The 27872-nt window shown below is 58.4% G+C and overlaps 2 protein-coding genes and 1 long non-coding RNA gene across 4 annotated transcripts; 2 read left to right on the plus strand and 1 right to left on the minus strand.

The window, feature by feature from the left end:
- Positions 1-6090: 6090 nt before the first annotated feature.
- Positions 6091-6690, plus strand: HRURF (HR upstream open reading frame). The gene has a single exon (XM_070459704.1). The coding sequence runs from the start codon at positions 6583-6585 to the stop codon at positions 6685-6687; it is 105 nt and encodes a 34-aa protein (XP_070315805.1). The 5' UTR covers positions 6091-6582; the 3' UTR covers positions 6688-6690.
- Positions 6691-6778: 88 nt separating this feature from the next.
- HR (HR lysine demethylase and nuclear receptor corepressor) lies at positions 6779-23209 on the plus strand. 2 transcript variants are annotated; one of them, XM_020899920.2, is made up of 19 exons: positions 6779-6861; positions 8112-8762; positions 9563-10343; positions 11541-11691; positions 11771-11958; positions 13900-14067; positions 14904-14993; positions 15172-15287; positions 16341-16422; positions 16957-17120; positions 17237-17491; positions 17849-18014; positions 18220-18289; positions 18483-18613; positions 18736-18855; positions 18955-19070; positions 21032-21196; positions 21629-21757; positions 21895-23209. In XM_020899920.2, exons 2-19 carry the CDS (start codon positions 8151-8153, stop codon positions 21955-21957), a joined length of 3567 nt encoding a protein of 1188 aa, XP_020755579.2. In that variant the 5' UTR covers positions 6779-6861; positions 8112-8150; the 3' UTR covers positions 21958-23209. The 2 variants fall into 2 exon arrangements, with proteins under 2 accessions (XP_020755579.2, XP_020755580.2); XM_020899921.2 differs by having other exon boundaries at positions 13903-14067.
- On the minus strand, positions 23105-27653 carry LOC139032477 (uncharacterized). The gene is made up of 2 exons (XR_011485033.1): positions 26559-27653; positions 23105-24173 (listed from the first exon to the last, which is right to left on the minus strand). It is a non-coding gene; the product is annotated as an uncharacterized lncRNA (long non-coding RNA).
- Between the last annotated feature and the right edge of the window lie 219 nt (positions 27654-27872).

The raw sequence follows: 27872 nt of genomic DNA on the forward strand, positions 1-27872 counted from the left end.
CGCGCCTTCACGGGAAGTAGAAGCCAGTGGCAGTGAAGGTGTGGGGGGACCTCAGGCAGCACGCTAATCTCACAGGGGATTAGCTTGAGCTGTGCGCAGATTAGGCCTGGGGAGGCCAATTTCCTGCAAGGGCCTGCCAGGCCTCTGGGCACCTCCAGGGGTGGCGAGGTCTGCAAACCCTCAGGTTGACGGTCGGAGCATTGCACCGCCACGGAGTGGCCACGAGAGGGCAGCAGCTGCCAGAGTCTGGTTTGCCCTCAGCTTCCAGGTCAAGGAGGGCGGGGCTTGGAGGCCGAGCAGAGCCTTGCCCCTGCAGGGGCCTGGCCGCTGGCAGGCTGGAGGGATGATACAAGAACCCTGGCCCGGCCTCCAGAGGCCCTCCCTGCTGCTTGTGGTCATTGGTCCTCAGCCTGCCCCATCCTCGAATCTCTCCTGAGACCCAGGCTGCCTGCTGGCCCCACTTCATCCCTTAATCCCCGGGCAGCCAGTGCCCAGCCCTGCCCGCTCCTGCCCTGGTCTTACCGTCCTGTCCCAGGGCTGCTCCCCTCTCCCACCCACAGGCCTGCTGTCCTTTCCCACCTCTGATTAAGGCGAGAGATGGGGCAGAGTGTCAGGTGGGAACAGGGGATATGGGGTAGTCACCCAGAGTGACCTGAGGAGTGTGGATTAACTCTTGGTGTGGGGATTATCCGGGTTTATTCGGGAGAGGTACTTAATCTGCTGGGTGGCTTAGCTCCTCACAGATTGGTGTTCAGTGATTTCCTATCTTGGTGTTCCCTTGCCTCATGGGGTTGCCCTATCTCTTCATTTATTCATTCAAAATATCTTTATTGAGCATCTACCAGGTACCAGGCATGTTTTAAGAAATTTGGGGTGCAAAGTCTGTGATAGCATCTAGACTGTGGCTGCCCCAGCAGGGGCTGCTCTGAGCCCTCAACGTGTTTTAATTTATTCCTCACAACAATCTTTACAAAGCACTTACTATTATTATAATCTCCATTTCACAAAAGGGAAAACAGGGACCTAGAGGGCAAGTTATTTGCCTGAGGTCACACAGCTAGTAAGTGGCAGAGTTGGGCTTGGAAACCAGGTAGTCTGACTCCAGAGTCAGAATACTTAACCACTGTGCAGAACTAGAGTAAATGAGAAAGTTTCTTGCCAGGGAGAAAAGGAGAAGGAAACGAGCAGAGATGAAACATTGATTGTGTCCTTGACCTTGTGCATTTTAAAGAGGTGATTTCCTTAAATCCTCCTGACAAGACTGTCAGGTGGGAGTTATGGCCATTTTACAGATGGAAAGACTGAGACTTGGAGAAATGAAGCAATTTTCCACAATTGTGCTGCCCCTGGGTCAGAGCACTGTCTCCTGAGGCAAGTCTGCCCAGAGGTTGCTTCGGTAGGGGTGGAAAGGCACGATCTACACCCTGTACTGAGAGAACAGAACAGAGGAGCATGTGATAAATGGCAAAATGAAATAAAAACTCGAGGCAGGGAGCAGCTTCAGGAGGCTGACAGTGTGCGCCGGTAAGGGAGCTTTCCTGGGAGCATTCCTCCGATGGTACCTTACAGTGAGTGGCAGGGTCACTAGGGCCCCGGGGCTGAGTTAGAGATGGTCCCGATGGCCACCTTAGCCCCAGCCTTCCCATTAGCCTGGCTGCCCCCGCTGCTCCTATTTCTGTCTCCGGAAGCATCTCTTTCATTCCAGCATCAGCCTCCAGGCCTTTGCTCCGCTGTATGAATCTCCTGTTCTTCCTTCCAGGCTGTCGCAGCATTTCTTCATGATCAGATGTCACCTAAAAGCCTTCCTTGACTCTAGCCCCTCGTGAAGCTCCTGATCTCTGGCCAGCTCACCCTGTTCTGGGCTGTGCTTGCAGGCTCATCACCCCCTCTGCTTCCTGCCCATATAGATGCCGATAGCTTCCTCTTCCCCACCTTATCAATCTAGACTCGTGACTCCAGGCTCTTTTCCTGTCCCCCTCTCTTACCCCTCCCCCATGCTCTGTCCTATTCGTATCTGCCCTTTGAACTTTACTCAAACATCACCTCCTCCAGGAAGCCCTCTGAAAGCCTTCCCCATGCCCCCTTGGGGTTGATTGCTCATCCAGACCACCTCCCACACTGCACTGTGGCTTCATAATGAACAGATCTGCATCTTACTTTTGTATCCTGGCCTGGAGCAAATAGTGGTTAGAGCAGGTGACATATCGTGGTTCATGGTGAAGTACTTGTTCTCTCATTTCTGAGCTCAGCATCACCCCCTCTGTGACATTCCCCTGACTTTCCCAGCCTGGGACCAGAAGCACCTTATTAGTCTGTTAACATGCCTGACCCCAGTCTTCACCCACAGCACCCAGCATAGGGCCTGACACCTAAGAGGCTTCAGCAAATGTTTGCTGGTAAAAGAACACGCATCAAGGGAGCAGAAGCTCCTTGAGGCTGGGAATGACCTTGTATGTTCATTTTTGTATCGTGAATCTCCGGGTGCCCATCAAAGAGCCTTGAAAATGCCTGAGTCTCTGTAAAACATGTTTGGTGAGTATCTGCTGCAGTTGTACGGGTTCCAAGACCTCCTAGGGCCAGAGGGGAAGGGGCAAGGGGAAATCCAAGTTCTGGATCAACACACGTGATGCTGAGACTGCAGCACTGGATGCAGACTGGGCTTCCCTCTGGGAATCACTGAGACACCTGCCTGGCACCCTCTCCCTCTGCATGGGGTTCCTGGCCCAACCCGCCACCTCTCTGGCCTGGCCCCTAGGGGCAGGTTGGGCTGTGCCCTGGCCTGCCCACACCCCCATCCCCATTACCCACCAGCGTGCCCACTGCCTCCCCCGGCAGAATCAGAGCTGGCCAGAGTTCCAACTGGCCTGGAGCACAGATGGGCCAGGTTCCGCTGCCGTGGGCATCGGTGGGGAGGTGAAGAGCCTAGGCCAGTCCCCTTGGAAGCACACACCTCTGCTTGGCCCGGGTACCAGTCCCGCTTGGTTTATGCCCACTGCGGCCTCCCCATCCACCTTGCCTGCTTCTGAGGGATGCCCCCCAATGCTTCCGAGTTCCCGGGTGCGGCGGATCTTCATTCTCAGGTCTCCCTGCTGCCTCCTCCATACCACACCCCCTCCCCCGCAGTCCCTTGGACCTTCAGGCAGCTCCTCTCTCTCCCTGCCTCTTTGGCCCCTCTGGATCCTGGTCCCCCTTCCCCACCTCTGGCCTCCAGGTGCACTGGCCTCACTATTGCATTTTTCAGTGCTTCTATGGGCAGCGGGGTTAGTCTCTTGTTCCAACACAGCCCGGGCCCAGGCTGAGTTGGGGAGTCCTGGCTGACAAGACCCCACCCTTGAGAGGGTTGAGCAGACAACTCTCAGGCACTCATCCCTTGTCCCCCGCCCCCCGCCCAGTATCAGGGATGCCCCATAGCTGGGTAGGGGCAGAAGCCTGGGCAAGAGGATGATGCCCTGCTGGGGAAATCCCAGGGTGGGGGACCAGAGCTGGGTTGCTAGACAGAAGGTCCTGAGTGAGTCTGGGGCAGCATGAGGTGGCTGGACTGCAGGGGAGGGAAGGTTGGGGGGAGGGGGAGGGGCACTGGGGAGATAGAAGAGGAAATAGGTAGAGATGTGGGTGGGTGGGTGGGTGGGTCAGAGGGGAGGGGGCATCGGCCGCAGAGCTTCCTCCTGGCTCCCAAAGCATCTCCACACTTCCCTTCCTCCGCCCCTCCCCCAACGTCCTGGGAGAAATCTCCCCGGTATTCCCCCTCCCCCCTGCCCCCGCCCCAGGCGCTGCCACAAGGGTTGGGGGGTTGCGGGGGGAGGCCGGCCTCAGCTGTCTGAAGGATGGAGGGGCTGGGGAAGCAGGGCTAGGTGCCCAGACGGCCGCGTGTGTGGGAGGGGATGTCCTGAGATGCCCTCCACCCGGCAGTCCCCGCTCTGACGTGGGTGCCCCCCCTCTCCCCGCCCGGATTAGTGGCAGCTTGGCCTGACTCTCCGGGGCTCCTTCCCCCGCCCCCGCCCGCTGCCCGCCCCTGGGCAGGGGGCTGCTCCGCCCGAGGGGCACTCGTGCTTGCCCAGGTAAGGGGCTCTGGGGACAGCGTGAGGTCAGCCGGCTGTGAGTGCTGCCGCGCGTGTCAGCGGGAACGTGTGTGTGTGTGTGTGAGTGTGTGAGTGAGTGTGGGTGCTCTCCAGGGGTCGGCGGGCCGCGGGGCCTGCGTGCGTGGGGGGCGTTGGTCAGCGCGCTTTGTCCCCGGAGCGCAGCTGCTGTTGTGTCCCCGCGGTGCGTGGCTCTCCTCTGTTTGTGTCTTTATGTGTCTCCTCAGACCTGCTCTGTCCTCGGGCCCAGAACAGCCGGCTACAAGGGCTCTGGGTTGTGGAGCAGGATGGAAAATGGGTGAGGGTGGAAAGGGGCTCCCTCTCCCCACCCCACCACCCCACCCCACGACCCCCTGGGCATTTGTAGGAGCCTGTCCTGAGAGTCCTGGTCTAGTCCAGTGACCTGAGAGACTGGCAAATGGGGTGGGATGGGTGTCCGTTCCACTCCCCTGGGACTGTCCCCATCCCCTTGGGGCAGGACAGTGACCGGCCCTCGGGGCCCCGACAGCCCAGACCCCCACCCTGGCCTGCCCAGCCTCTTCTAGGCCTCGAGCCGCAGGGATCTCCCCCTGGACTCTCCCACAAGCTTCGGCTGCCAGAGGACACAGATGGGGGGCCACGGGCACACCCTGGCCCCTCTCCGCATCCCGGAACCAGCCTAGGAACAGGAGGATGGGGCTTGGGGCCTCGGGACTGCACTCTGGGTTAGACCCTCCGTGATCAATTCCCCGGGCACACGCAGGTCCAGGCCACCCCTCAGGGAAGCCAGGGGAGGAAGGGAGTGTTAATAACTCAGTCATGTAAACAACCCCTACCAGCCTGCCCTGCCACAGAGCCAGCCTCTGGGGGGAGGCAAAAGGCCGGAGAACCTATGCCAACATGACCCAAGCCGTGCCCGGTGCTGACCCCTTCAAGCCTCCTCTCCTCGGGACCCCTCTTCTCCTCCCAGCCAGCCCAGGGATCCCTGCCTCCCCTCTGGCCTCGAGAGGAAGGCTCCCTCCAGCCCTTTCAGGGCGCCCTTCTCCAGGAATGGTGCAGTGACCCAGGACAAGGCTGGCCACATCTGTGAGCTCATCCCTTCGATGGAACGGGGGTGGGTGGGGTGGCACTGCCCATGTCCCAGGCTGGGTAAGGGCAGGCCGAGGATGGCTTCCACAAGGAGGCAGGGGAGTTGTGCCGGGTGGGTGGTGGGTGCCCCAGGGGAAGGGAAGCGCCCATTGGGCGTGTGGGTTTCTGTGTGTGTCTGAATCTGTCTGTGTGTGTTTGAATCTGTCTGTTTGTGTCTGTGCTCTGGAACCACCCCCGCAGAGGAGCTGGGATGCTTCCTCGGGTGGAGGGTGCCTTGCGTTCCCATTTCCTCTCCTCCTCTCTGCTCCCTCCCAGGAGCCACTCCCATGGGCTCCTCTCCAGTGCTGGGCCTGGAGACACTGGGATCCCAGGCCAGGGGCTGACCCCCAGGACACGGGGTGGGAGGGCATCAGTCCCACTTCTTCTCTGGGCAGTTGGTGAACCCGGGACCCTTAGACCAAGAACAGAATAGAGTCTAGACCCTTCTAGCACGGCTAGTGCAAGACACCGCGCCGCGCCTTGGAAGGGGTCTTGGGTCTGGAATGGTGGACAGCAGCTTGGCCAGATGAGGACCAGGCTGGGCAGAGTGGGGCCAGTGAGTGTGCCTGTGTGCCAGACCTGGAGACGACCAGGAGCCAGTGGTCCAGCAGGCACGGGGTGGCTGGCATGGGTCAGAGTGCCCATCACTGACCCGTGAGAACTCGACTGCCCCTGCCAGCTCTGGCACTGATCCCTCCCAGCCGCCCTGCCCTGGCACCCCTGGGGGCACCCCGCCCCATCGGTGGCCTGGTCCGGCCCCTCCCGCCCTTTGCTCCAGTTCCCGGGCTTGGCACCTATAGTGGGGGTGCTGCCCGCCTGCCAGGCTCCGGGGCCGGGCCCACGGGAGGGTGGGGCGGCTGGGAAGCTGGCACGCTGCCCCGGGGGAGCCTCTCTCGGCAGGCGCCCGGGTGCCGCGGGGGGGAGGGGGGAACAAAGGGCTCATTCTCCCCGTGCGCAGCCGGTGGCATCGCCGGGGCGTTGGCGGAAGCCCCCGGGGCCCGGGAGGGGGCAGGCCCAGGCGGGGCCGCCGAATCACGGGCTCCTGTTTCCCGCAGGGTGCTGGAGGAGGAAACCGGCGGAGCAGCTTCCCCACTCTCAGTTGCGCGTCTGGCGATGGCGATCAGAGGTCCTGCTGCCCTCTCCGCTGGGCTCTCCCTCCATTAGCCGCGCCGCTCCGCGCTGCGCCCTTGCTGGTGCCTCTCTCCCGGGTCGCGGGATCGGCCCCCCTTCCAGGCACGACCCCCTCCCCCCGGCCCCCCGGCCTTTTCCCCCAGCTCCGCCATCTCCGACCCGGGGCGCGCGTTCCCCCCGGCCCGGCTCCCTCTCTCCCTCCGGGGGCACCCGCTCCCTAGCCCCGGCCCGGCCCTCCCCGCGGCGCAGCACGGAGTCTCGGCGTCCCATGGCGCAACCCACGGCCTCGGCCCAGAAGCTGGTGCGGCCGATCCGCGCCGTGTGCCGCATCCTGCAGATCCCGGAGTCCGACCCCTCCAACCTGCGGCCCTAGAGCGCCCCCGCCGCCCCGGGGGAAAGAGAGCGCGAGCGCGCTGAGCAGAGAGCGGGAGAAAGAGTCCTCGCCCGTCGGCCAGGAGGCCCCGGAGCCGGCCCATGGGGAGAGGACGCCCGGCGTCGGCCACCACGACCGCCGCCGCCCGCGCCGCGCCGGGCCCGTGAAGCCCAGGTAAGCGCAGAGACGGGCGCCAGACCCGCGCCTTCTGGGGACGCTCGTAGCCGGGCATCTCCGAACCGAGCCTGGGCCACAAGCAGGGAGGGAGCTCTGCTTGCTCCTCTAGGCGGGCCACACACCTCTGAAAGTTAGGATGCCCGACAGGGCTGGACCGTGTCGGAGCAGTGGCCCCAGAAAACCCAAGCGCCCTATGTCACAGCTCGCCTGGGTTCCCTCGCCTCCTTCCTGGGGCTTACCCCAGTGGGCCATGCCGCCTTGCTGGGAGAGTGCAGCGGCTCCGGTGCCACCTGTCATCCTGGTCCTTTGCACGCACGTTCAATTTTCCCTCCTTTGCTTCTCTCTGGGGCCCAGCCTGCTTTCCCCGCCTCCTTCCCTCCCCCCGGCCAGGCTGCAGTTACCAGCGTCCACAGCGGCCCTCGCACTGCGGGCTAGACTGGGGTATCTAGACCCACCTGGCCTCAGGCCTCTAATCCCCCTCTTCCAGACTGACTCACTCATTCCCTTGTGGGAGCAGCGGGGACCCCAGCCCCTAGCAGTTGTCCTGGGCTCTACCTCAGGAGCCAAGAAACTGTAAAGCACCGCTAAAGGGCTGCTCCTCTGTAGAGACAGATTCGGGCCAGCAGCCCTGTTCTTCCCCGTGCCTCCAGCCTGCCCTGCCTGCACCACCCCAAACAAGCCCAGGTCGGGCTGGGGGTGGCCTGGCAGCAGCCCAGGAACCGCAGATGCAGCGCAGGAAGAGGCTTCCAAAACTGTGCGTCTCCCAACCATGTTTGACACAAGGGCACACCGGGGCCCAGAGGAGTGACCCGACTTGCCCGAGGTCACACAGCAGGCGACCAGACCAGGACCAGGATCCAACCTTCTTGTCTCCCAGGGCAGCGCCTGGTGCAGAGCTCATCTTTTGGGTTCTCATCCTCGGTCCTTCCCCATGTCTCATGACCGGTTCCAGGCTCAACGAGGCCAGGACCTGTCATTCTAGAAATGGCAGTCTCTGACGAGGGGCTCTGGCCCAGGTGGGCTGTCAGGTTCCAGGCCCTTGGGGGAAAGGGTAACCTCCCCCTTACTGGGCATCCCACCCAGGCAGGTCCTTCGAGTCTCATGTGGGCAGGTAGCATGGAACCTAGCTGTAGGTTGGCACTTGCCTTACTGGTTTGGGGTGCCTTGGTGCTGCCAGGGCGGTGCCAGGAACTAGGGTGCTTGAAGCATATTTCTAATCAGCTCATGCCTTCATGGTTCTGCTCCAGGGACCCCCTCTGGGAGAGCCCCATGAGGGCAGGAGAGTGATGGAGGGTACGCCCAGCTTCCTGAAGGACAGCCCAGCCTGGGAGAAGACAGCCCCTGAGAACGGCATCACAGGACCGGAGCTAGACACCCCACCACGAGATGGCCTGCGCCCTGCGGCACTGTGCCTGGGAGAGCCCGCTCCCTTCTGGAGGGGTGTCCTGAGCACTCCAGGCTCCTGGCTGCCCCCTGGCTTCCCGCAGAGCCCCAAGGACACGCTCCCACTGTTGGACGGTGAAGGTCCCCGGAACGGAGAGAGGAAGGCTGGCTGGCCAGGCAGCAAGGACGGGCTGCGCTGGAAGGAGGCGATGCTTACCCATCCGCTGGCATTCTGTGGATCACCGTGCCCACCTCGCTACAGCCCCCTGGTTCCTGAGCATAATGGTGGCCATCCCAAGAGTGACCCTGTGGCCTTCCGGCCCTTGCACTGCCCCTTCCTTCTGGAGACCAAGATCCTGGAGCGAGCTCCTTTCTGGATGCCCACCTGCTTGCCACCCTACCTAGTGTCCAGCCTGCCCCCAGAGTATCCATGTGACTGGCCCCTGGCCCCGCACCCTTGGGTGTACTCCGGGGGCCAGCCCAAAGTGCCCTCTGCCTTCAGCTTAGGCAGCAAGGTGAGTGTTGGGGCAGAAAGGGTACCTGGGGCTCAGGCCACACAAGGGGGCTCAGCAGGCCCCGGGGGCAGCACCGGCAGGGCCAAACCACTCTGCCAATCCATTCTGATGAAGAGATGAGGTGGTACCCAGGTCGGGGAGGAGGCTCTCAGCTCAGACAGAGTCAACCCCAAGCAATTCCTTTTCTGGGCATAACCTTCTCATTAGGTGATGTTTACCCATCCGCTGGCATTCCACCCGCCTCACTACAGCCCCCCGATCCCTGAGCATAAGGGTGGCCATCCCAAGAGTGACCCTGTGGCCTCTGGGCCATTTCAGGAGTTGACTCACCCATTGTCCACCCAGAAGGAGACCCTGGGAACTGGGGCCTCAGAATGTGTGGTCTTGTTCCAGGAGGAGGGACAGACAAGGCCCCCTGGGATGTGCTGGTGGTCCTGTGGCACCTCTCCTCCAAGTGGCCTCCAGGGTCATCTTGGGGATGAGATGTAAAATATTTTGAATCCAGTATGGTACAGGGCATCACACCATCTGAATAGATCCTGGCGGCCCTTTGACTGTGCATGGCAGTAACTCTTTAGTTGCTGGATTATGGGGAGACCTGAGAAATCCTAGGGAAAGATCTGGGATGTCCAAGGCTGTGAGGCTGTGGAGCAGGCATTTAGAGGTCCAGCACCTATTAACCAGTATATCCGTCCACATTTTCACAACTCTTAAAGCCACACGGGCACACACCTGTTCTTGTCCTTTTACACACTGGGAAGCAAAGTCAGTACCAACTTAATCCCTTCTCCTCTCTTCAGGGCTTTTACCACAAGGATCCAAGCATACTCAGGCTGGCAAAGGACCCACTGGCAACTGTGGAACCTGGGTTGCTGCGCTCAGCCCCTGGTGGGCATCTCCAGAGAACTGGGGAGGTGGAACGCCCTTCTCTCCACCAGAGGGATGGAGAGACAGGAGTTGGCAGGCATCCGAACCTTTGCCCCCTTCTCCTGGGACATCCAGACACTGGGCCCCGGGCCCCGTGGCCCACTTGTTCCCCAGGCCTGGTTCATACTCTTGGCAATGTCTGGGCTGTCCCCAGAGGTGGGAGCCTTGGGTACCAGCCGGGGTCATCAGCCACAACAAGGTGCCCGTCTCCTGGGCCTCCTTCCACCCAGGAAGGCTATTGCTCATCTCATCCACCAGCTAGAGATGACCCTTGTGGGCAGTGCCCGGAGGACCTGGAGGGGGCCACCAGTGAGCCCGGTGAATCCAGCGAGGAAGCCTACAAGACCCCTGGTCCCAGGGCCTGCCCGCCCAGCCATCACACCAAGCTGAAGAAGACATGGCTCACTCGACACTCTGAGCAGTTCGGGTGCCCAGACAGCTGCCCTGCGGAGGAGGAGAGCCCGGCAGCCCAGCTGCGAGCCCTCAAGAGGTCAAGCAACCCCGAGGTCCAGGGAACAGCAAGCAGTCCAGCTGCCAAGCGCCCGACTGGTCCTTTCCCGGGCAGTGCGGGGCAGGGGGCCAGAGGCCAGCAGGAAGTGCTAGACTCATTATTTGGGAACAAGGCGGAGACAGAACAGCGTGATGACCACAGAGGTAAGGAGACCGAGGTGGGGTGGAAGTGGGGGTTGCTGGGGGCCCCACTTGGAAGGGCGCCACAGGACAGGGCCTTCCAGGGAGGTGGGGTCCATAATCCTTTATCAGTGGGTTACGCCCAGCTGCCCCATTGCCCACCTCGCTGGGATAGCTTGCTGGGAGTCCCTTAGTATCTACAGGCCAGAGCCTTCCAGCAAGTGGCTCCTGCTTTCATGGGCCTCCTCCCAAGTCATGGCATACTAGTGAGAATATGATGACAGGGTTCAGAGTGTGGAGTCAAAGGACCTGGGTCCTGACTTGACTGATCGGTGCTGTGTGACCTTGGGCTAGTTACTTCACCTCTCTGGACCTCAGTTTCTTCATCTATAAAATGGGAATAAAGACAGCACCTACCTCGTAAAGACTGCTGCAAAGATGAAACCATATCATTCACATGAAGGGCACTGAGTAAGCACCCCATGAACAGGCATCTCTGTGATTATCTGGGCCACAAACCCCATCGGAGGAATTGCCTCTCCTGAAGGACCCTTTGTCCTGCTCCAGGAACAAATGACAACTCTCTAGGCCAGTTAGATCATGGAGAGTCAGTTTGAACATTGCTGGCGTTAGGACTTAGGCATGTCTTAGACCCCTGTGTCACGCAGTGACGCCCTTCACAGAGGCGTCTGGCACTGCCGACCCAGCCTCGGTTCCTCGGGATCACCTCAGTTTCTTGGCCTCCTGGGAGCTGGGCCTGGATCCGGACTCTTTCACTGGCCTTTCGCCCCTGCACCCAGCATGGGTCTGTCTGCACTCTCCCAGGCCTCTGCCTAGGGCGGGAAGGGCTCGGCCCCTCCACCGCCTTCTTGGGTTACTGCACCTGTGGCCTCTGTTGAAACTCTGCAGCCTTCTCACCTTCCAGCGCCCTCTGTCCACGTTGGGATTGCCTCTTCACGCTGTCACACAGCCAGTGGCATCACTGAGCCTGAGGCAGAGCCATCCCAAATCTACACCGACTGCATCCGGAGCCCCAGCGGCCCTAGTATCGTAGAGCCCACCTCTTGGCTCATCAGTCCGTGTCAGGGCTCGCTCTTTTGAAGTTTTTGGAGGCCTGCTTCCCTTGTTCCGAATGGGGGCAGGTTGGGTGCTAAGGCAGGGCCTGGGACTCACCAAAGCCCAGGAGGGCCGGATGCCTGACTTGCTGCCCTTTCTCTCCAGGACCCCGGGACGATGGGGCCAGCATGCAGGCCCCGGGGCTTCAGGATACACCTTGCGTGGCTCCTGTGGCAGGCATCACTCAGTGCCAAGGCTGTGCCCAGGCAGCTGGCGAGACGGGAGGGCCGGCCCGCTCCTCCCAGCCAGTGTCCAGGTGAGCCTGTTGCCCCTGGCTGCCCCCAGCATCCTCCCAGTGGGGGCTCCCCGCTCACCTGCCTCCACCCTGTCTCCAGATTGCCGCTGGGAGGGGAGCAGCCACAGGAGGAAGACTTGGCAGCCAGCTCCGAGGAGGGAGGAGGGTCTGGCCCGGAGGCTGGGCTCAGCGTGGGCCTCGCCAAGCACCTGCTCAGCGCACTGGGGGACCGGCTGTGCCGCGTCCTGAGGAGGGAGCGGGAGGCCCTGGCCTTGGCTCAACAGGAAGGTGAGCGAGCCCATGGGGCATTCACCCTGCGAGGGCCTGATCCTGCAGTCAGTGCTTTCTCATGGGGCCTCTGTCCCCGCCTGAACTGCCTGCCTGTCCCGCCTCCAGCTCAGCTCGGGAGCTCCTGCCTTGCTGTGCCCATATTTCCAGCTCAGGCTCTGAGTCAACTTGTATTCTGAAGTTTCTGGCCTGGGCGGGGGATGTTGGGAAGGTGTAAAACCTGGTCTGGCCCAACCCTCCTAGAGCTTTGGGCTTGCTAGGGAAACAAGATTGAATGCCAAGTGTCTGTAGGAGCTCCAGGAGGTGGTGGGGGAGCTCCCTGTGGCTTTGCATGGGAGGGGGGTGGCCAGCTGTCAGGCCCTGGGAGGCTGGTAGGATTGGGGCCAAGGTTAGAGGTGAGCAGAGTGCAAGGTGTTCAGCTAGTGCTCTGGCTCCAGCCTCTCCCTCCTGTTTGTTGTTGTTCAGTCACCAAATCGTGTCTGACTCTTTGTGACCCCAGGACTGCAGCACACCAGGCTTCCCTGTCCTTCACCATCTCCCGGTTTGCTCAAACTCATGTCCATTGAGTCAGTGATGCCATCCAACCATCTCATCCTCTGTCGCCCCTTCTCCTGCCCTCAATCTTTCCCAGCATCAGGGTCTTTTCCAGGCTCCCTTCCGTGGGATCCTGGAAAACACACACCCTCGGTCTTGTCACTTCCTGGATGAGGCCCACAGGTGGCTCCCTCTTTTTTTTAATTTTGTATTGGGCTGTAGCCAAGTAACAATGTTGTGATAGTTTCGGGTGGACAGCAAAGGGACTCAGCCATACACATACATGTATCCACTCTCTCCCAAACCTCCCTGCCATCCAGGCAGTGGTGGCTCCCTCCTGTCCGAGAAAGTCCAGCCCTTCCCCTCTCACAGCCAGCTCCTGTCCACCCTACCACTCCCTCCGCCTGGATTCCCAGCACACCACATCACTGTCTGCCCGGCTCACTCGAGCTTGTCTGCCCCCTCGGGCCTTGGCACCCTCAGTTCCCTCTGTCTGGAATGCCCTTCTCCTCCCTTCCTACCTGGTGAATGAAAACTTACTCATCACTCGGGGCCCGTTTGGGCAGCTGTCCCCACCCTCATCCTTCCGTCCCGCTCATAATCTAGCAGCCACCCCGTGATGCCATGATCACTGCCGTGTTTGTGGCCTCATCTCTTGCCTTGTGATGTGAGCGCTGGGAGGGCAAGCACCAGGTTCTGACCAGCTTTGAACTACCAGCACCCAGTCCGAGAGCGGACAAGTGTGTGTCTAACGAGTAAATGAACGTCTGCTCACCAGCGACCTCCCACCTGCCAGCAAGTGCTTAGTCTGAAACTCTGGGTGAGAGAGGGAGTAAGGTTTCCTCTTTTGAGATACAGAGGGGTCCCTGAGGAAATGGGCTTCCCAGGTGGCACTAGTGGTAAAGAACCTACCTGCCAGTGCAGGAGATGGAGTAGATGCAGGTTCCATCCCTGCGTTGGGAAGATCCCCTGGACGAGGGCATGGCAACCCACTCCAGTATCCTTGCCAACCCACTCCAGAATCCCATGGACAGAGGAGCCTGGTGGGCTACAGTCCATGAGGTCGCAAAGAGTCGGACATGACTGAGTGACTTAGCACGCATGCCCCTGAGAAGACCCCACTGCTCTGGAGGATGAGGGGATGAAGGGCTGTGTTGGGTGGATCTGGGAGCCCTGGGACAGGCGTTGGGGGAAACACTGACTCAGCTGTCCTGGGTGGGTTGGTTGCAGATGGTGGTGCGGTGGCGGGGCTGTTGACTAATCCAGGGTGACTGCAAGAGGCCTGTCTCCCTTTTGGGGTAGCCCCTCAGTGGAAACTGCCCCCCGTCTATGCATCCCTCCCACATGAGGTCCTCAAAGAGGCCACTGGCTTGAGGCCCCTCTGACCCTGTTCTCTCCTGTGGTTAGCAGGCCAGGCACCAGTCGGGACCGAGGACGACCCAGGCCTTCCACGCTGCTGCAGCCGCTGCCACCTCGGACTGTTCAATACCCACTGGCGATGCCCTCACTGCAGCCACCGGCTGTGTGTGGCCTGTGGTCGCATGGCAGGTGCTGGGAGGGCCAGGGAGAAAGCAGGTAGGAAAGGAGCTGGGGGGCTCAGAAGGGCTGCTTTAGAGTTCATGGTCAGAGACTTCCCTGGTGGTCCAGTGGTTAAGACTGTGCATCCACTACAGGGAGCATGGGTTCGATCCCCAGTCAGGGAACTAAGATCCTACATGCCTCAAGGCATGGGCCAAAAAAAAAAGAGTTCAAGGCCATTTCTTGGCTGAGTCTCCCCAAGACAGTTTCCCTCCGCAGACTGCTTAATGCCCCTTGGACCAGACAGTTTCCTCTCCAGATCAGAAGGCCATGCCTGTGTTCTAGCCCAGCCTTGATGCCTACTCTCTGCCCCTCACTTTGCTCAGCTTGCACCTTTTTAAACCTTACAACACTGGGAGGTGGGTATTATTGCCTCCATTTTCCAAATAGTAAGAGAAACTCACGTTAAGTGACTTGCCCAAGGTCACACAACAAGTGTTAGGTCCAGGATTTAAAGTCAGGTATTCTGATTCCAAGTCCTGCTGTCTTCGTGGTTCTCAGCTTTCTCTCCCTTGGCTCAACTCAGCCACCTCAACTCTTGAAGTTCCCCAGTGTTCCAACAGACATGGCCAAAAAGAGTTTCAGGGTCAGAAACCTCTTGGAACACCATATTCTACGTGATCATCTTGCAATGCACTCAGCATATTAAAGGCTCTGTGTTCTGCAAGCAGAATCTTATGTCACTGTGGAACCCAAGTTTCCCAGAAGGCCCGTGTTTTATAGGTTGTGAAGGTCCCCGATTGAAATATCACGCCCTTGCCCTTCTTCCCTAACCTTAACCTGGGGTTACCTTGATTTCCTGACCCACAGTTTCTGCCTTCCCACCCCAACAGGCTCTCAGGGACAGTCCACAGAGAAGTGTGGCCAGGAGGTTGGGCACGGTGCCAGCTCCCTGATGCTCACCCAGTTTGTCTCCAGTCAGGGTGAGCCTCCTTGGAGGGGCAGAGGGGACAGAGGGCGGGTCCAGGGGGAGACCAGCTTCCCGTGTGGATGCCCCTCGGCCCTATCCCATGTCCTCCTGGTGAGTGAGGCCAAGCAGTGTGGGAGTGGCCCCCTGTCTGCCATCACTGGTAAATTCCATCTCCCCTCTACCCCTTACAGCTTTGGCAGAATTAAGCACTGCAATGCACCAGGTCTGGGTGAAGTTTGACATCCGAGGGCACTGCCCCTGCCAAGCTGATGCCCGAATGTGGACCGCTGGGGATGGGGGCCCGCAGGTAAGAAAGCAGGACGCTAGCCTGCAGGGCCCAGGATAAGGCAGCGTGTCTTCAAATCCCTGACCTCGGCAGGGTATGGTCTTTTACTTCGGTGGGAATGAAGAGGGACCTGGAAGCCGGGTGAAGTCGGGACACTTCTCTTCTTACCCTGGGGACCAGGGTGCCTGGAGTGAGCTCGAGCATCTGTCCCCACCCAGGCCCCAGAAGTCCTCACTCCCTGCCTGCCCGGAGCTCCCGCCTTCTTTGTGCGTGTTCTTGCTGTAACTGTTGAGTTTCTTCTTTCCGCTCCTGGGCGTGCGCCCCTGCAGGCAGAGTGTCCGCCCAGCTTCTCAATATGCGCATGCGTATTCACTTGTTTCAGTCGTGTCTCTTTGCGACTCCATGGACTGTAGCCCGCCAGGCTCCTCTGTCCATGGGATTCTCTAGGCAAGATTACTGGAGTGGGTTGCCACCCTCCTCCAGGGGAATCTTCCTGACCCAGGGATCGAACCCACGTCTCTTATGTCTCCTGCATTGACAGATGGGTTTTTTTTTTTTAACCACTAGCGACACCTGGGAAGTCGTCTTAGTATTCCCCACGCCTAATACAGAGCAGGTGCTCAATACACATTTCACAGTTGTTGTTTTTTTTATGAAGTTCATGTACTTACTATAAAAGTCATATATTCAATAAATAGTTTAGAGAATGGTTTTTGTGTGTCAGATACTGTGTACATTCCAGCTATGGAAAATGTGGAAAATATAGATAAGAAAACAGCAATAGCTTATAATGTCACCATTGTTGTTTTGACATATTTCTTTCCAATCATTTGCCTCCATGTTTATTCCAGCCTCTTTTACATAGACTTTAGATCTGGCTGCATGCATGAGTCCATGGGCAACTTTTCTCCACCTAATGCTCTATCATATGACATTTTGCTCCTTGTAAACACCATTTTAGGACTTACAGGGGTCCACTGTGAATACTTGGGGGTTGAATTGGATTGAGTTGCCTTTGCTGTTTTTACATCTCTGATTGGATTGGGGTGGGTGGGTGGTGACTTGGTTTAACAGAAGGAGCCGATGGAGAAAACTCCCCCAACTCCACAACCTTCCTGCAACGGGGATACCAACAGGACCAAGGATATTAAAGAGGGTGAGCAGTCCCCTGCCCCTCACTCAGACTGTGTGGGGGAAGCTGAGTCAGGTTGGAATCCCCAGGAGAGACTGGAATTGCTTTAGCCATCCCCACCCCCATCAACATTTTTCTCCTCAAGTCATCCTAAAGAAAGTGTGCTGCGTGTGTGTATGTGAAGTCACTTCAGTCGTGTCTGACTCTTTGAGACCCCGTGGACTGTAGCCCACCAGGCTCCTCTGTCCATGGGCTTCTCCAGGCAAGAATACTGGAGTGGGTTGCCATGCCCTCCTCCATCTAAAGAAAATCAATCTCAGTAAAATCTAGGACAAGACTTCTAGCTCTTCTCCGCCCAGACCCCTGGTCTGAGTGGCTCGTCTGGAGAGGTCCTGGAGACCCTGCAGGAAAGCTGGTGGGAGGCGAGTGCATCTAGGGCAGGGTTGAGATGGGCAAGGCCAGGGAAGGCTGGGCAGGCATAGCCAGGAGAGGGAAGCACGTGTGTGGGCAATGGAGCCTCGACAGAAAGGTGAAGCCCCACACCCTTCTCCTTCACAGAGACCCCAGACTCCACAGAGACCCCGGCAGAAGCCCGTGCCAGCCGAGGGCCCCTGCCTTGTCCCTCTCTGTGTGAACTGCTGGCCTCCACTGCTGTCAAGCTCTGCCTGGGGCATGAACGGATACACATGGCCTTTGCCCCTGTCACTCCGGCCCTGCCCAGCGTGAGCAAGGGCATGAAGGGAGGGCTGGAGGCCCGGGACCCAAGCTGGGCTGGCCTCCCTGGTAGACTCAGGTGGGTCCTGAGTACTCCCTCCCTTCCGTCCCTCCCTCCTCGCAGGACGACCGCATCACCAACATCCTGGACAGCATCATCGCGCAGGTCGTGGAGCGGAAGATCCAGGAGAAAGCCTTGGGGCCGGGTCTGCGGGCTGGGCCGGGGCTGCGGGCCGGGCCGGGCCTGCGCAAGGGCCTGGGCCTGCCCCTCTCCCCCGTTCGGCCCCGGCTGCCTCCCCCTGGAGCTCTGCTGTGGCTGCAGGAGCCCAGGCCTCAGCGAGGCTTCCACCTCTTCCAGGAGCACTGGAGGCAGGGCCAGGTGAGGCTCCCAGCTCTCACGGCCTTGCCTGAGAGGCCTGAGAGAGGTTGCCTGGGCCTCCCTGCCTCTGCTCTTTGGCCCTGTGATCCTCAGTGCTCTGTGCTTGCCTTGAGGGGTTACCCTAGTCTTGGGGGCTGTGATTGGGTCCCTGGTGTCTGGGTTGAGTCTGTTGGGCATGACCACCCTCCTCCAATACACACAGGCCCTTGATCTTGAGGCCAAGGCAGACCTGGTGAGTCACTCAGAGGGAACAAGGCTGGTCCCCATGCCGTTGTGGTGCCCGACAACACACTACAGTCTGGCCCCATCGGGTACCCCCCCATTCTCCCCGTGTTCCCCTTTCTTTCCCCGCTGCAGCCTGTGTTGGTGTCAGGAATTCAGAGGACACTTCAGGGCCACCTGTGGGGGTCAGAAGCTCTCGGGGCACTCGGAGGCCAGGTGCAGGCGCTGACCCCCCTTGGGCCTCCCCAGCCCACCAGCCTGGGCAGCGCGACATTCTGGGAGGGATTCTCCCGGCCTGAGAGTGAGTATCCCAGACAGGGAGGAGGAGGCGGGAGCCTGAGCCTGGGGCGTGGCAGTAGGCAAGGCCGAGGAGTCTCAGAGTGGACCTGGGGGCAGCTAGAAGCAGAGGCCCCTGCAGAAACTAGACTGCCGCCACCACAGGAGCAGGGCCCTCTGGGCCAGTGAGGTTTCTCCCTGGGCCAATAGCTGTTCTGTCTCTCCACTAGGTCGCCCGAAGTCAGATGAGAGCTTGGTGTTCCTGCTGCACAGAGGTCTGGGGGACAAGGACACCAGCAGGTATGTGGTGCCAGGGGCTGCCCGGGCCTCCCCGCATCTCCTGTTTGGCCTTGGGATCCTCAGTGCTCTGTGCTTGCCTTGGGGGGGTTACCCTAGTCTCAGGGGCTGTGATGGGGTCCCTGGTGCCTGAGTTGAGTCTGTTGGGCATGACATTATCCAACTCCCCCCCCACGCCCCGCACACACACACACAGGGTAGAGAACCTGGCTGCCAGCCTGCCACTCCCAGAGTATTGTGCCCGCCATGGGAAACTCAACCTGGCCTCCTACCTCCCTCCGGGCCCTGTCCTGCGTCCACTGGAGCCCCAGCTGTGGGCAGCCTATGGTGAGTGTCCACTCTGCTCCTGCCCAGTCCCTACCCCCCTCCCTATCAACCCCAAGAACCCATGAGTCTGTGCCAAGGTCCTGGGGCCCATTCCCAGCTAGCCTTTCTCCACCTCTGTACAGGTGTGAGCCCACACCGTGGGCACCTGGGGACCAAGAACCTCTGTGTGGAGGTGACCGACCTGGTCAGTGTCCTGGTACGTGCTGAAGCCCCCCTGCCCGCCTGGCGCCGGACACAGAAAGGTGCGTCCTCAGCTGGAAGCAGGGGTGGGCACGAGCTTCCGAGGCCAAGTGGTGTCCCTGCTGGCCCTGGCGTCCTCCTGAGCCGTCTTTCTTTCCCAGATTTCCTCTCAGGCCTGGATGGGGAGGGGCTGTGGTCCCCGGGCAGCCAGGTCAGCACCGTGTGGCATGTGTTCCGGGCACAGGACGCCCAGCGCATCCGCCGCTTCCTCCAGATGGTGAGGCAGGAGCTGGGGAACCCTCCCCTTCCCCTCCCAGCCCCAGGAGCTCTCCTTCTGTGCAGGTACCCCGTGTTCTCGCTCCCTAGCCTCAGGTGAGCTGGACTCGACAGGCGCAGAGAAGGCAGACTGGGCCCTTAGGTGTGTTGTGGGGTGCACAGAAAGTTGGTGGGGGGAGGCAGGACCTAGTGGTGAAATGAGGCAAGAGCTGCCACAGACTGGGCCCTGGGTCTGTCATCTTTGTTAATTGTCACAGGCACCACATTCAGTAGGGCTTCCCTGGTGGCTCAGGATGGTGAAGGGTCTGCGTGCAATGCAGGAAACTTGGGGTTCAATATCTGGGTCAGGAAGATCCCCTGGAGAAGGGAATGGCAACCCGCTCCTGTATTCTTGCCTGGAGAATTATCTGGACAGAGGAATCTGGTGGGCTGCAGTCCATGGGGTCACAGAGTCAGACAGGACTGAACGACTGACCCACACACACCCCATCTGGGAAGTGCTTTCCCATTGTGCAGATGGGAGCACCGAGGCTGGGACCCCAGCTCGTGGCTGTTCCCAGCTTAGGTTCCTACACTGTGCTTCTCCTGGGGGCAGCCAGCCAAGGGGAGCAGAAGCTCATCTGAGAACCCTTCCCACTGCTCTCCTCCCTGGCATCCGCACTTTATGAGGAGGTGCTCTTTGGGGTACTGGCAAGGAGCAGCTGAGGGGGCAGCCATCCTAGGCAGAGGGAGAGACGCGACCTAGAGTAGGGGCAGGGAAGGAGAGGAGAGGCCGAGCAGGAGGCGGCAGAGGCTCTGTGGTTCCAAAGTCCAGCGGAGCCCTGACTGTCCTAGGGAAGGGATGCCCACCAAGGGTCACCCAGCTCAGGCACACGTGCACACAGACATGCAAGCGTCAGCGCAGCTGTCCACCCCCCCCCACCCCCCATCCATGGGCTGAAACACAGCGGGGAGCAGACCACAGTAGGCCACACACACACACACACACGGCCTTGTCTAGGCTGGGTGTGGCCGGGTGTGGGCAGTCCTGCATGGCCAAAGCCGATGATTCAGGGGGAGGGTCTGAGGGGCACAGCCTCACTGAGAGGCCTGGGAAACACTGCTCAGAGTCCAGGTCGGACTTTCCTGGCACCTGCCTGGGGTTACCCTACGGTCCAGCCTGACTCATTAGCCTGGTCTTGGAGGCCTGAACCCAGAGCCCAGGGATAATGGCTGAGGTCCTAACTGAAGGGCTTGGATGGAGCCGGTGGGCACCTGGAACACAAGGCTGCATTCCCTGGGCTCCTGGCCTCCATGAGCCCCCTCTGCACAAGGAGCTCCCTGCTCTGGCTGGAGAGGGGAGGGGTGGTGAAGGCTCCCAAAGCTTTGCCTGCTTCAGAGGCCTCAGCCTGGACCGTCTAGCCGGTCCATCCACTGAGAGTCGGAACTTCTGAGTCTGGATCTGGGATCTTAGGAAAATCTGACGAAAGCTTCAAATTGTCTCCCTAGGGGCATACGGCTACCTACTCACCCACAATTTAGCATGCAGTTCAGGATGTCCCTGGACTCCACCAAATTAAGAGCTCCTGGCGTAGACAGTTTATGAGTTGCAATTCTGCAGGATGTCTTCCTGGGTTTTGGAGAAAGGAGTACCTTTGAAGGAGGGAGCAGAGAGCCCAGGGCCAGAGACACAGAGACTATTCAAGCCATCTAGCCCCAGGAAAAGCAGAGATTTGGACCCTCTGCCTCAGACTTTTAATCCTTCCTTCTAATCTTCTTCCAGCCAGATCTCTGCTTTGCTGGCCTAAGCGGCCCCAGCCCCCAGCACCCGGCTCCTGTCCCACCCACCCCTGCATTCTCCCCCGTCTGCCTACAGCTCCTACCTGTGCCTCTGGCCTTTGGGAAGCCCACGCCCCATCTTCCTGCAGCCCTACCCTGGCCTCTCTCCCCTCCACTTGCTCATCCCTCCTTCTCTTCTTTGAGGTGTGCCCCACTGGGGCAGGAAACTTGGAGCCTGGTACCCCTGGCAGGTGCTACCTGGATGCAGGGCTGCGGCGGCGTCTGCGGGAGGAGTGGGGTGTGAGCTGCTGGACCCTGCTGCAGGCCCCCGGAGAAGCCGTGCTGGTGCCCGCGGGGGCTCCCCACCAGGTGCTTCCCTAGCGCGTGCCACTGGGGGCTCTGCAGAGAGCTCAGGGTATCAGAAGCAGTCCCCAGGCTGTCACACCCTCCGACCCTCTCGATTCCTCCTGCGGAGCTAGGCAGAACAGGAAGTCACGCCTCCATTGGAGGGAAGAAGAGAATCCTGTGGTCTTGAAGTCCTCAAGCTTACGGGGCATCAAACTTCCCGGGCATCAGGCTTGTCCCTCGATGTCTGCTCTGCCTGCGCCATCTGTGGCATCCCCTTGGCCTGCTTTTGGCCACGTCCTTTGTGGTGCCCCTTGCTGGATCCAGGGCGTCCGCTCTCTGAGAGCCGGTTGGGTGGGGCTCATTAATGAGAAGTAGCGCTCAGGGGTCAGAGGGGCAGGATGCGTCGCCCTGAGTCTCCGTTGACCGCCCCCATCTGTCTCCTCCCCGGCACAGGTGCAGGGCCTGGTAAGCACCGTGAGCGTCACTCAGCACTTCCTGTCCCCCGAGACCTCTGCCCTCTCTGCTCAGCTCTGCCACCAGGGGCCCAGCCTGCCCACTGACCACCGCCTGCTTTATGCCCAGGTGAGTGTGACACTGGCCAGGAGCCTGGGTGTGCTGCCCCATTTCCCCATCAAGCAGAGCTGGGTCCAGGGAGGGCCTTCTTGGCAGGGAGAGCCTGGGGGCATGGCTAACCTCCTTGTCCTCTCTCTTTCTCCTAGATGGACTGGGCTGTATTCCAAGCAGTGAAGGTGGCTGTGGGAACACTGCAAGAGGCTAAATAGGGGTGGGAGGTCCCGGGTGTCTGGAGTAGAGGTCAGGGGCAGGCAGACCAGTGCTCAACGCAGGCACAGCTTCAGTAGAGAACGGCCCTGGGGAACTTGGGGACTTTGGATCAATTCCGCATTCTGGACACAAGCAGGCACCACGTTCCCTGCCCCTGACCTGAGCCCTGATGCCAACACCCACAGTGCCACTGAAGCTCACACCTGCCCTTTGCAGACTGGCACCTGCTCTGGCCCTGAGCCCTTCTCCCAGGTACCAGACCCAGACTGGGGAGGGGGGGGGTGATTGTCTCCTTCTAACCCCTGTCCCCCAACCCAGCAGACAAACAGCCCTTCCCTGGGGGACCTCAGGCATCATTCTGGCTTAAGCGACACCTTCTGTTGCTGCTTCACCTCCTGCTGTCTCCTGTGCCTGAGCTCTGCTCACACCGCCCACATCCTCCCAGGCTCCTGGAGGCCCTTTGCCCTGCTGGCATGCTGGACAAGGGGTCACTGACATCCCGCCTTCCTGCCAGACAGCTGTGAAGTGTGGGCAGGGGACGGCCTCAGGTCACCATCTAGGCTTTGCTGGAGGGGGTGATATGGGCGAGGCCCCATCCCTGCTCCCTCCTCTTGCCTCCCTCCTTGGATTTCCATTAAAAGCTGTTGTTTTGTGAATGCTGCCTTGTGGTTGGCCGCGCTCCTGCAGGCCACGTGGATGGGAAGGGAGGGGGACACCTGGACTTGGAGCAGGGTGGGAGGGGGCTGAAGCAGTGGTGACCAGGACCTCAGACACCCCTGCCTGCTCCTCTTAGGGTGGGGGGACGCTGTGTCCCTCCCTCCCACAGAGGAGCAAAGGGGGGCTGACCTTGAGGATGCTCCTGACAGCAGGCAAGGCGGAGGTCTCGGCCACAGCAGCATGGCATCTCCCTGTGTGATACTAGAGACCCAGAAGCCCTAACTCTCCTTGCAAACTTCAGGCCACCCCATCTCTCCTGTCGGAACTGGAGCTCTGGGAGCCTGGCCCCAGACAGCCCTCGACCACCCTTTTGCCGTCAGTGCCCATGGCCAGCCCCATGCCCACTGGCTGGTGCTGGAGACGGTTGGCAGCCCCTCCCCACCCCCAGGGCCCTCTGGTGTGGCTCCACCCCTCCCTGCTCCGTGTATTTCTCACCCCCAACACGCTCTGACTCTTGTTATAATTGTTCATGCGGTGGTTCTGGGAATGTTGTTTTTTTTTTATGAAATAAAATTTTTTATTATAAATTTAAAATACTTTCAGAACTTTTAGAAAATAAGAAAAAGAAACCTGTATACTATTTACCTCCACTCACCTTCAATCCAACCACTCTTATAATGTTGGTGTATTTCCTTTAGTTTTTTTTTTTCTCCAGGGATCTGTTTTACACATCGTTGAATTGGGGGTGTTTTGTATTAGGTTTCTTTCTTTAACACTGATCATCATTTTCTGAGTTGCTCTCTAAACGTTATTTTAAGAAAGTGTTAGTCGCCCAGTCGTGTCTGACTCTTTGTGACCCTGTGGACTGTAGCCCACAGACTCCTCTGTCCATAGGATTCTCCAGGCAAGAATACTGGAGTGAGTTGCCACTCCCTTCTCCAGCAGATCTTTCTGACCCAGGGATCGAACCCCAGTCTCCTGCATTCCTTCCAGATTCTTTACCATCTGAGCCACCAGAGAAGCCAATGTATTTTAAATGGTCTCTTATATTGTCTTAGGCTTGGCAGTGATTTACATAAACATAGCCCATTTTTTTTAAAAATTAGATTTCTTCCTTGTATGCAAAGCTAGGCTATTTTCAACTACTGCCTTTGATGTGTCAGTGTTTTAACTGATCTCATTGAATCCCTTTATCATAACTTTGGGGTCAATATTATTTAATTATATTTTAGAGAAGAGGAAACAGGCAGGCCAGGGTTAAGTCACACCCAAGGTCACACAGCATCACCCAAGGTCACACAGCAATTTTAGTGGCAGCATTGAGACCGGAGCCAAGTATCCTGACTCGAGCCACCTCATTTGTATTACAGTCTTCACGCTTAATGGACTTTGCAGATGGCCTTGCTGCCGTCTCCTCTGTGCTCTTCCTTCCGGTACAGACAGGCACTTCACAGCTGATCATGTTCCAAGTGGCACAGAGTGAGCTGTCCTTACCTGTATCTCACCTTGTAATGCCGTGTCCTGATGTCACCCCAGAACCCCCTACACGGGGTCCTTCCTGTGGGAAGACAGGGATGGCCTTGTGACGGGGCCTCTCCCCCCTCCAAACCTCTCTTCCACCTCCCTTTTCGTGGCGGGTTGTAGCATCCTTGAGGGCATATTGGGTCGGGCTCCTAATGAACAGCAGGTGGACCAAATGTTCCAGGACTCACCTGGGAATGAAGCCAGTTCAGGTGGGGACTGACCCTGAAACAACTTGGGGCCCTCAGTGGCCCTCTTCCTTAAGGGGGCTCAGTGGGCCACCCCCAGTCCAGCCCTGTCCTTTGGGCTTTTGTTTCTCCCCGCATCCCATGGTCTACCTGTTCTAGTCCTGCTCACTGGCCCAGATTTCACAACCTCAGAGCTGGAAGTGATGCCAGAATGTAGATATCCAACTCCGCCTTTCTCTTTTTTCTTATAAGATTCATTTTTTAGGCTTTTCTTTTGGGGGAGGGGGTGTATTCTGTGGCTTGTGGGATCTTAGATCCCCAATAAGGACTGAAGCCAAGCCCTAGGCAGTGAAGGTGATAAGTCTCTTCTTTTTTTTTTTCTTTTAGATTTTTAATTTTGGAATGATTTGAGTTTTCCAGTTGAGTCACAGAGATACTACAGAAAGTTCCCAGTTAGCCTTCATTAACTTCCTCTCAATGTAACATCTTAAATAATCATGGTGGTGGTGGTACTAAATTGCTTCAGTCGTGTCCACCTCTTTGCAACCCTACGAATGGTAGCCCGCCAGCCTCCTCTCTCCAGGCACAATACTGGAGTGGGTTGCCATGTCCTCCTCCAGGGTATCTTCCTGACCCAGGGATCGAACCTTTGTCCCTTAACACCTCCTACACTGGCAGGTGGGTTCTTTACCACTAGCGCCACCTGGGAAGCCCATATAGCCAGGGTACAGTGATCAGAATGTAACAAGTTGATATTGATACAACTCTATTAACTAAGCAACAGACTTTATTGGGCTTTCACTAATTTTCTGTTTGAGGATCCACCCATCTTCCCTACAGGTGGCCTGGAGGATGGATGTGGCTCCCTTGAGGTCACTCGGGAAGCTAGTGGCAGGGCACAGGTTGAAGTCAGGCCTCCTCCTCCCAGTAACCTGGCCTGCTGCCCTCCTCACCCTTCCTGCTTTGTCCAGGGCCAGGGCTGCTGCTCCTTAAAAGAACTCTAGCTTCACAGACACCCTTACCCCACCTTGCTTGCCTGGCCCAATTCTGAGGTTGCCTGCACTGTCTTTCTGCACATGTGCTCACATGCACATGCGTGTCCACAGGCCCTGAAATGGCTGGCCCAAGCCTGGCTCCTGTGGGCGCTGGAAGCGCTGCACCACAGGGCCAACCAGTTCAGCCACTTCTGTCCACTGGGCTGCATTGGCCACCCACACAAGCCAGTGCTCTAGCCTCTGTGGGAATGGAGGACGCAGAGCATACTTGATGGAGCCCTACCTTGGTTTCAGGTTCTAGAAGTTTCTATCTCAGCCCCTCTCCCTCCCTCAGCTTTTCCAGTTCTGCCTTGGGGCCTCTCCTGTCTCCATCTGGTGTGTGTCCTCTGACACTTGGAGACAGTCACTTTCTGTTGTCCTTCTCAGCATCTGTGAAGGCCTGGTAAAGAACCCTCCGGCCAATGCAGGAGACATAAGAGAGGCAGGTTCTATCCCTGGGTCAGGAAGATCCCCTGCTGGAGGGCATGGCAACCCACTCCAGTGTTCTTACCTGGAGAATCCCATGGACAGAGGAGCCTGGCGGGCTACAGTCCACGGGGTCGCAAAAAGGGTCAGACATAACTAAAGAGGCTTAGCACGGCACAGTACAACCCCCTCTAGGGCCTTCCACCCATGGGGCCCTTCACTGTTTACAACTGGTTTTCAAGCTTCTCTTATATGCTTCCCATCACAGGGGTGATTAGGTCCATTCAACTGGCGAGGAACGCTTTGCCCAGTGATAATGGGGAGAGTGGAGCCGCGGTTTGCCACAGCCTTTGCTCTTCCAGGCAGTTAGGCTGTCTGGTGTTTATCTTAGGCCGCCTCTGAGGCTTTCAGAGCCCTGCCCAGACATGATCTCACTCTCTCAAATCATCCCTGGGAGGCAGAAGGGAGTCTGGGATGAATGCTGTCCCCATTTCACAGATGTGAAAATAAAGGTCTAAACACACATACATACATGCATGTGTTCCTGGCAAATACGTGGAAAAGTCGCTTTGCAGTCCTGGGGGCCTGATTTTGGCCCTGTGAATTCAGCTGTTTGGAACGTTCGAGGTCTTGGATGGGGTGGGGGCAGCAGCGTTCACAAGTGCCTCACAAGATTGCGACTCCCCCAGTGATAACCCACAGCTTAACCCAGTGCCCTGCCTCCAGGGACCTTGCAGTCAGTTTAGTATTTGAAAAGGGCCTAAGGAGGCTTACCTGGTGTGTCTGGAGTTCCCTAGACTAAGGTCTAGTTCATGGTGGCCCTGTAAGCACATTTCAAAAAAGTGAGCCTTTGTTTGGTCACCACAAATGCGGTAGCCAGGAGACCCCTGCCTGGAGCGTTGCTGGGCTGCTTGATGGTGGTGACCCACGCTGGACAGTTCAGAGTTCCTCTCATGATGGCTCACCTTCCCAGCAGTCCTGGGAAGGAAGAGCTGTTAGCAGCTTATTGTAGAAAAAAGCAGAGACATCACTTTGCCAACAAAGGTCCACCAGTAGTCTATGGTTTTTCCAGTAGTCATATATGGATGTGAGAGTTAGACCATAAAGAAAGCTGAATGTCAAAGAACTGATGCTTTCAAACTGTGGTGTTGGGGGACTTCTGAAAGTTCCTTGGACAGCAAGGAGATCAAACCAGTCAATCCTAAAGAAAATCAACCCTGAACATTTATTGGAAGGACTGATGCTGAAGCTGAAGCTCCAATACTTTGGCCACTCGATGTGAAGAGACAACTCACTAGAAAAGACCCTGATTCTAGGAAAGATTGAGGGCAGAAGGAGGGGATGACAGGATGAGATGGTTGGATGGCATCACCGACTCAATGGACATGAGTTTGAGTGAACACTGGGAGATGGTGAAGGACAGGGAAGCCTGGCGTGCTGCAGTCCGTGTCTCACAAAGAGTTGGACATGACTTAGCAACTGAATGACAACAAGATAAGGAAACAGGCCCACAAAACAGACCCCCAAACAAGCCCTTGACTCTATTAGGGCACAGAATGAGCCAGGGAGCAATGGCTGGGCATCCAGATCCAAGTCCAATGCTTAGCTCCACCAAGTTACTGTCCCCTCAAAAGGGACATGACCAAAGCCAGGAGGAGGGAAAAGGGAGCCCTCACTGGGACTGAGAAGCTCAGATTCCTCTGGTTTCTATTTTGCCTTCCTGTCCTGAGAAGAGGTTAAAGGAAGGAGGAAAGGTCAGGCTGGGGGAGAAGAAGGAGCTCCTGAAATCAACCCACACCCGGCTCTCAATAGAGCAGAGCCCCACCAACGTCGTAGTGGGGGTGGGGTGGGGGCGGGGCGGTAACAACAAAGTTGAAGGAGTAGTACCATCCCGTGAAGGGGAGAGGCCCTGACCCTGCGTGGGAAATGCGGCGGACCGGGGGCCGGGACAAGGTTGATGACGGCTACACACACTGATCTCTGCCCCAAGTTCTGCCTCCTATGGCCAGGCACACCTTGCCCATCCCTGCTCTGCAATCTCCCTCCTCTGAGCGCCTGCAGCATCTCCTGCCCGAACCAATTTTTTTA

The sequence above is a fragment of the Odocoileus virginianus genome, chromosome 31, assembly GCF_023699985.2.
Source record: "Odocoileus virginianus isolate 20LAN1187 ecotype Illinois chromosome 31, Ovbor_1.2, whole genome shotgun sequence".
Taxonomy (NCBI): domain Eukaryota; kingdom Metazoa; phylum Chordata; class Mammalia; order Artiodactyla; family Cervidae; genus Odocoileus; species Odocoileus virginianus.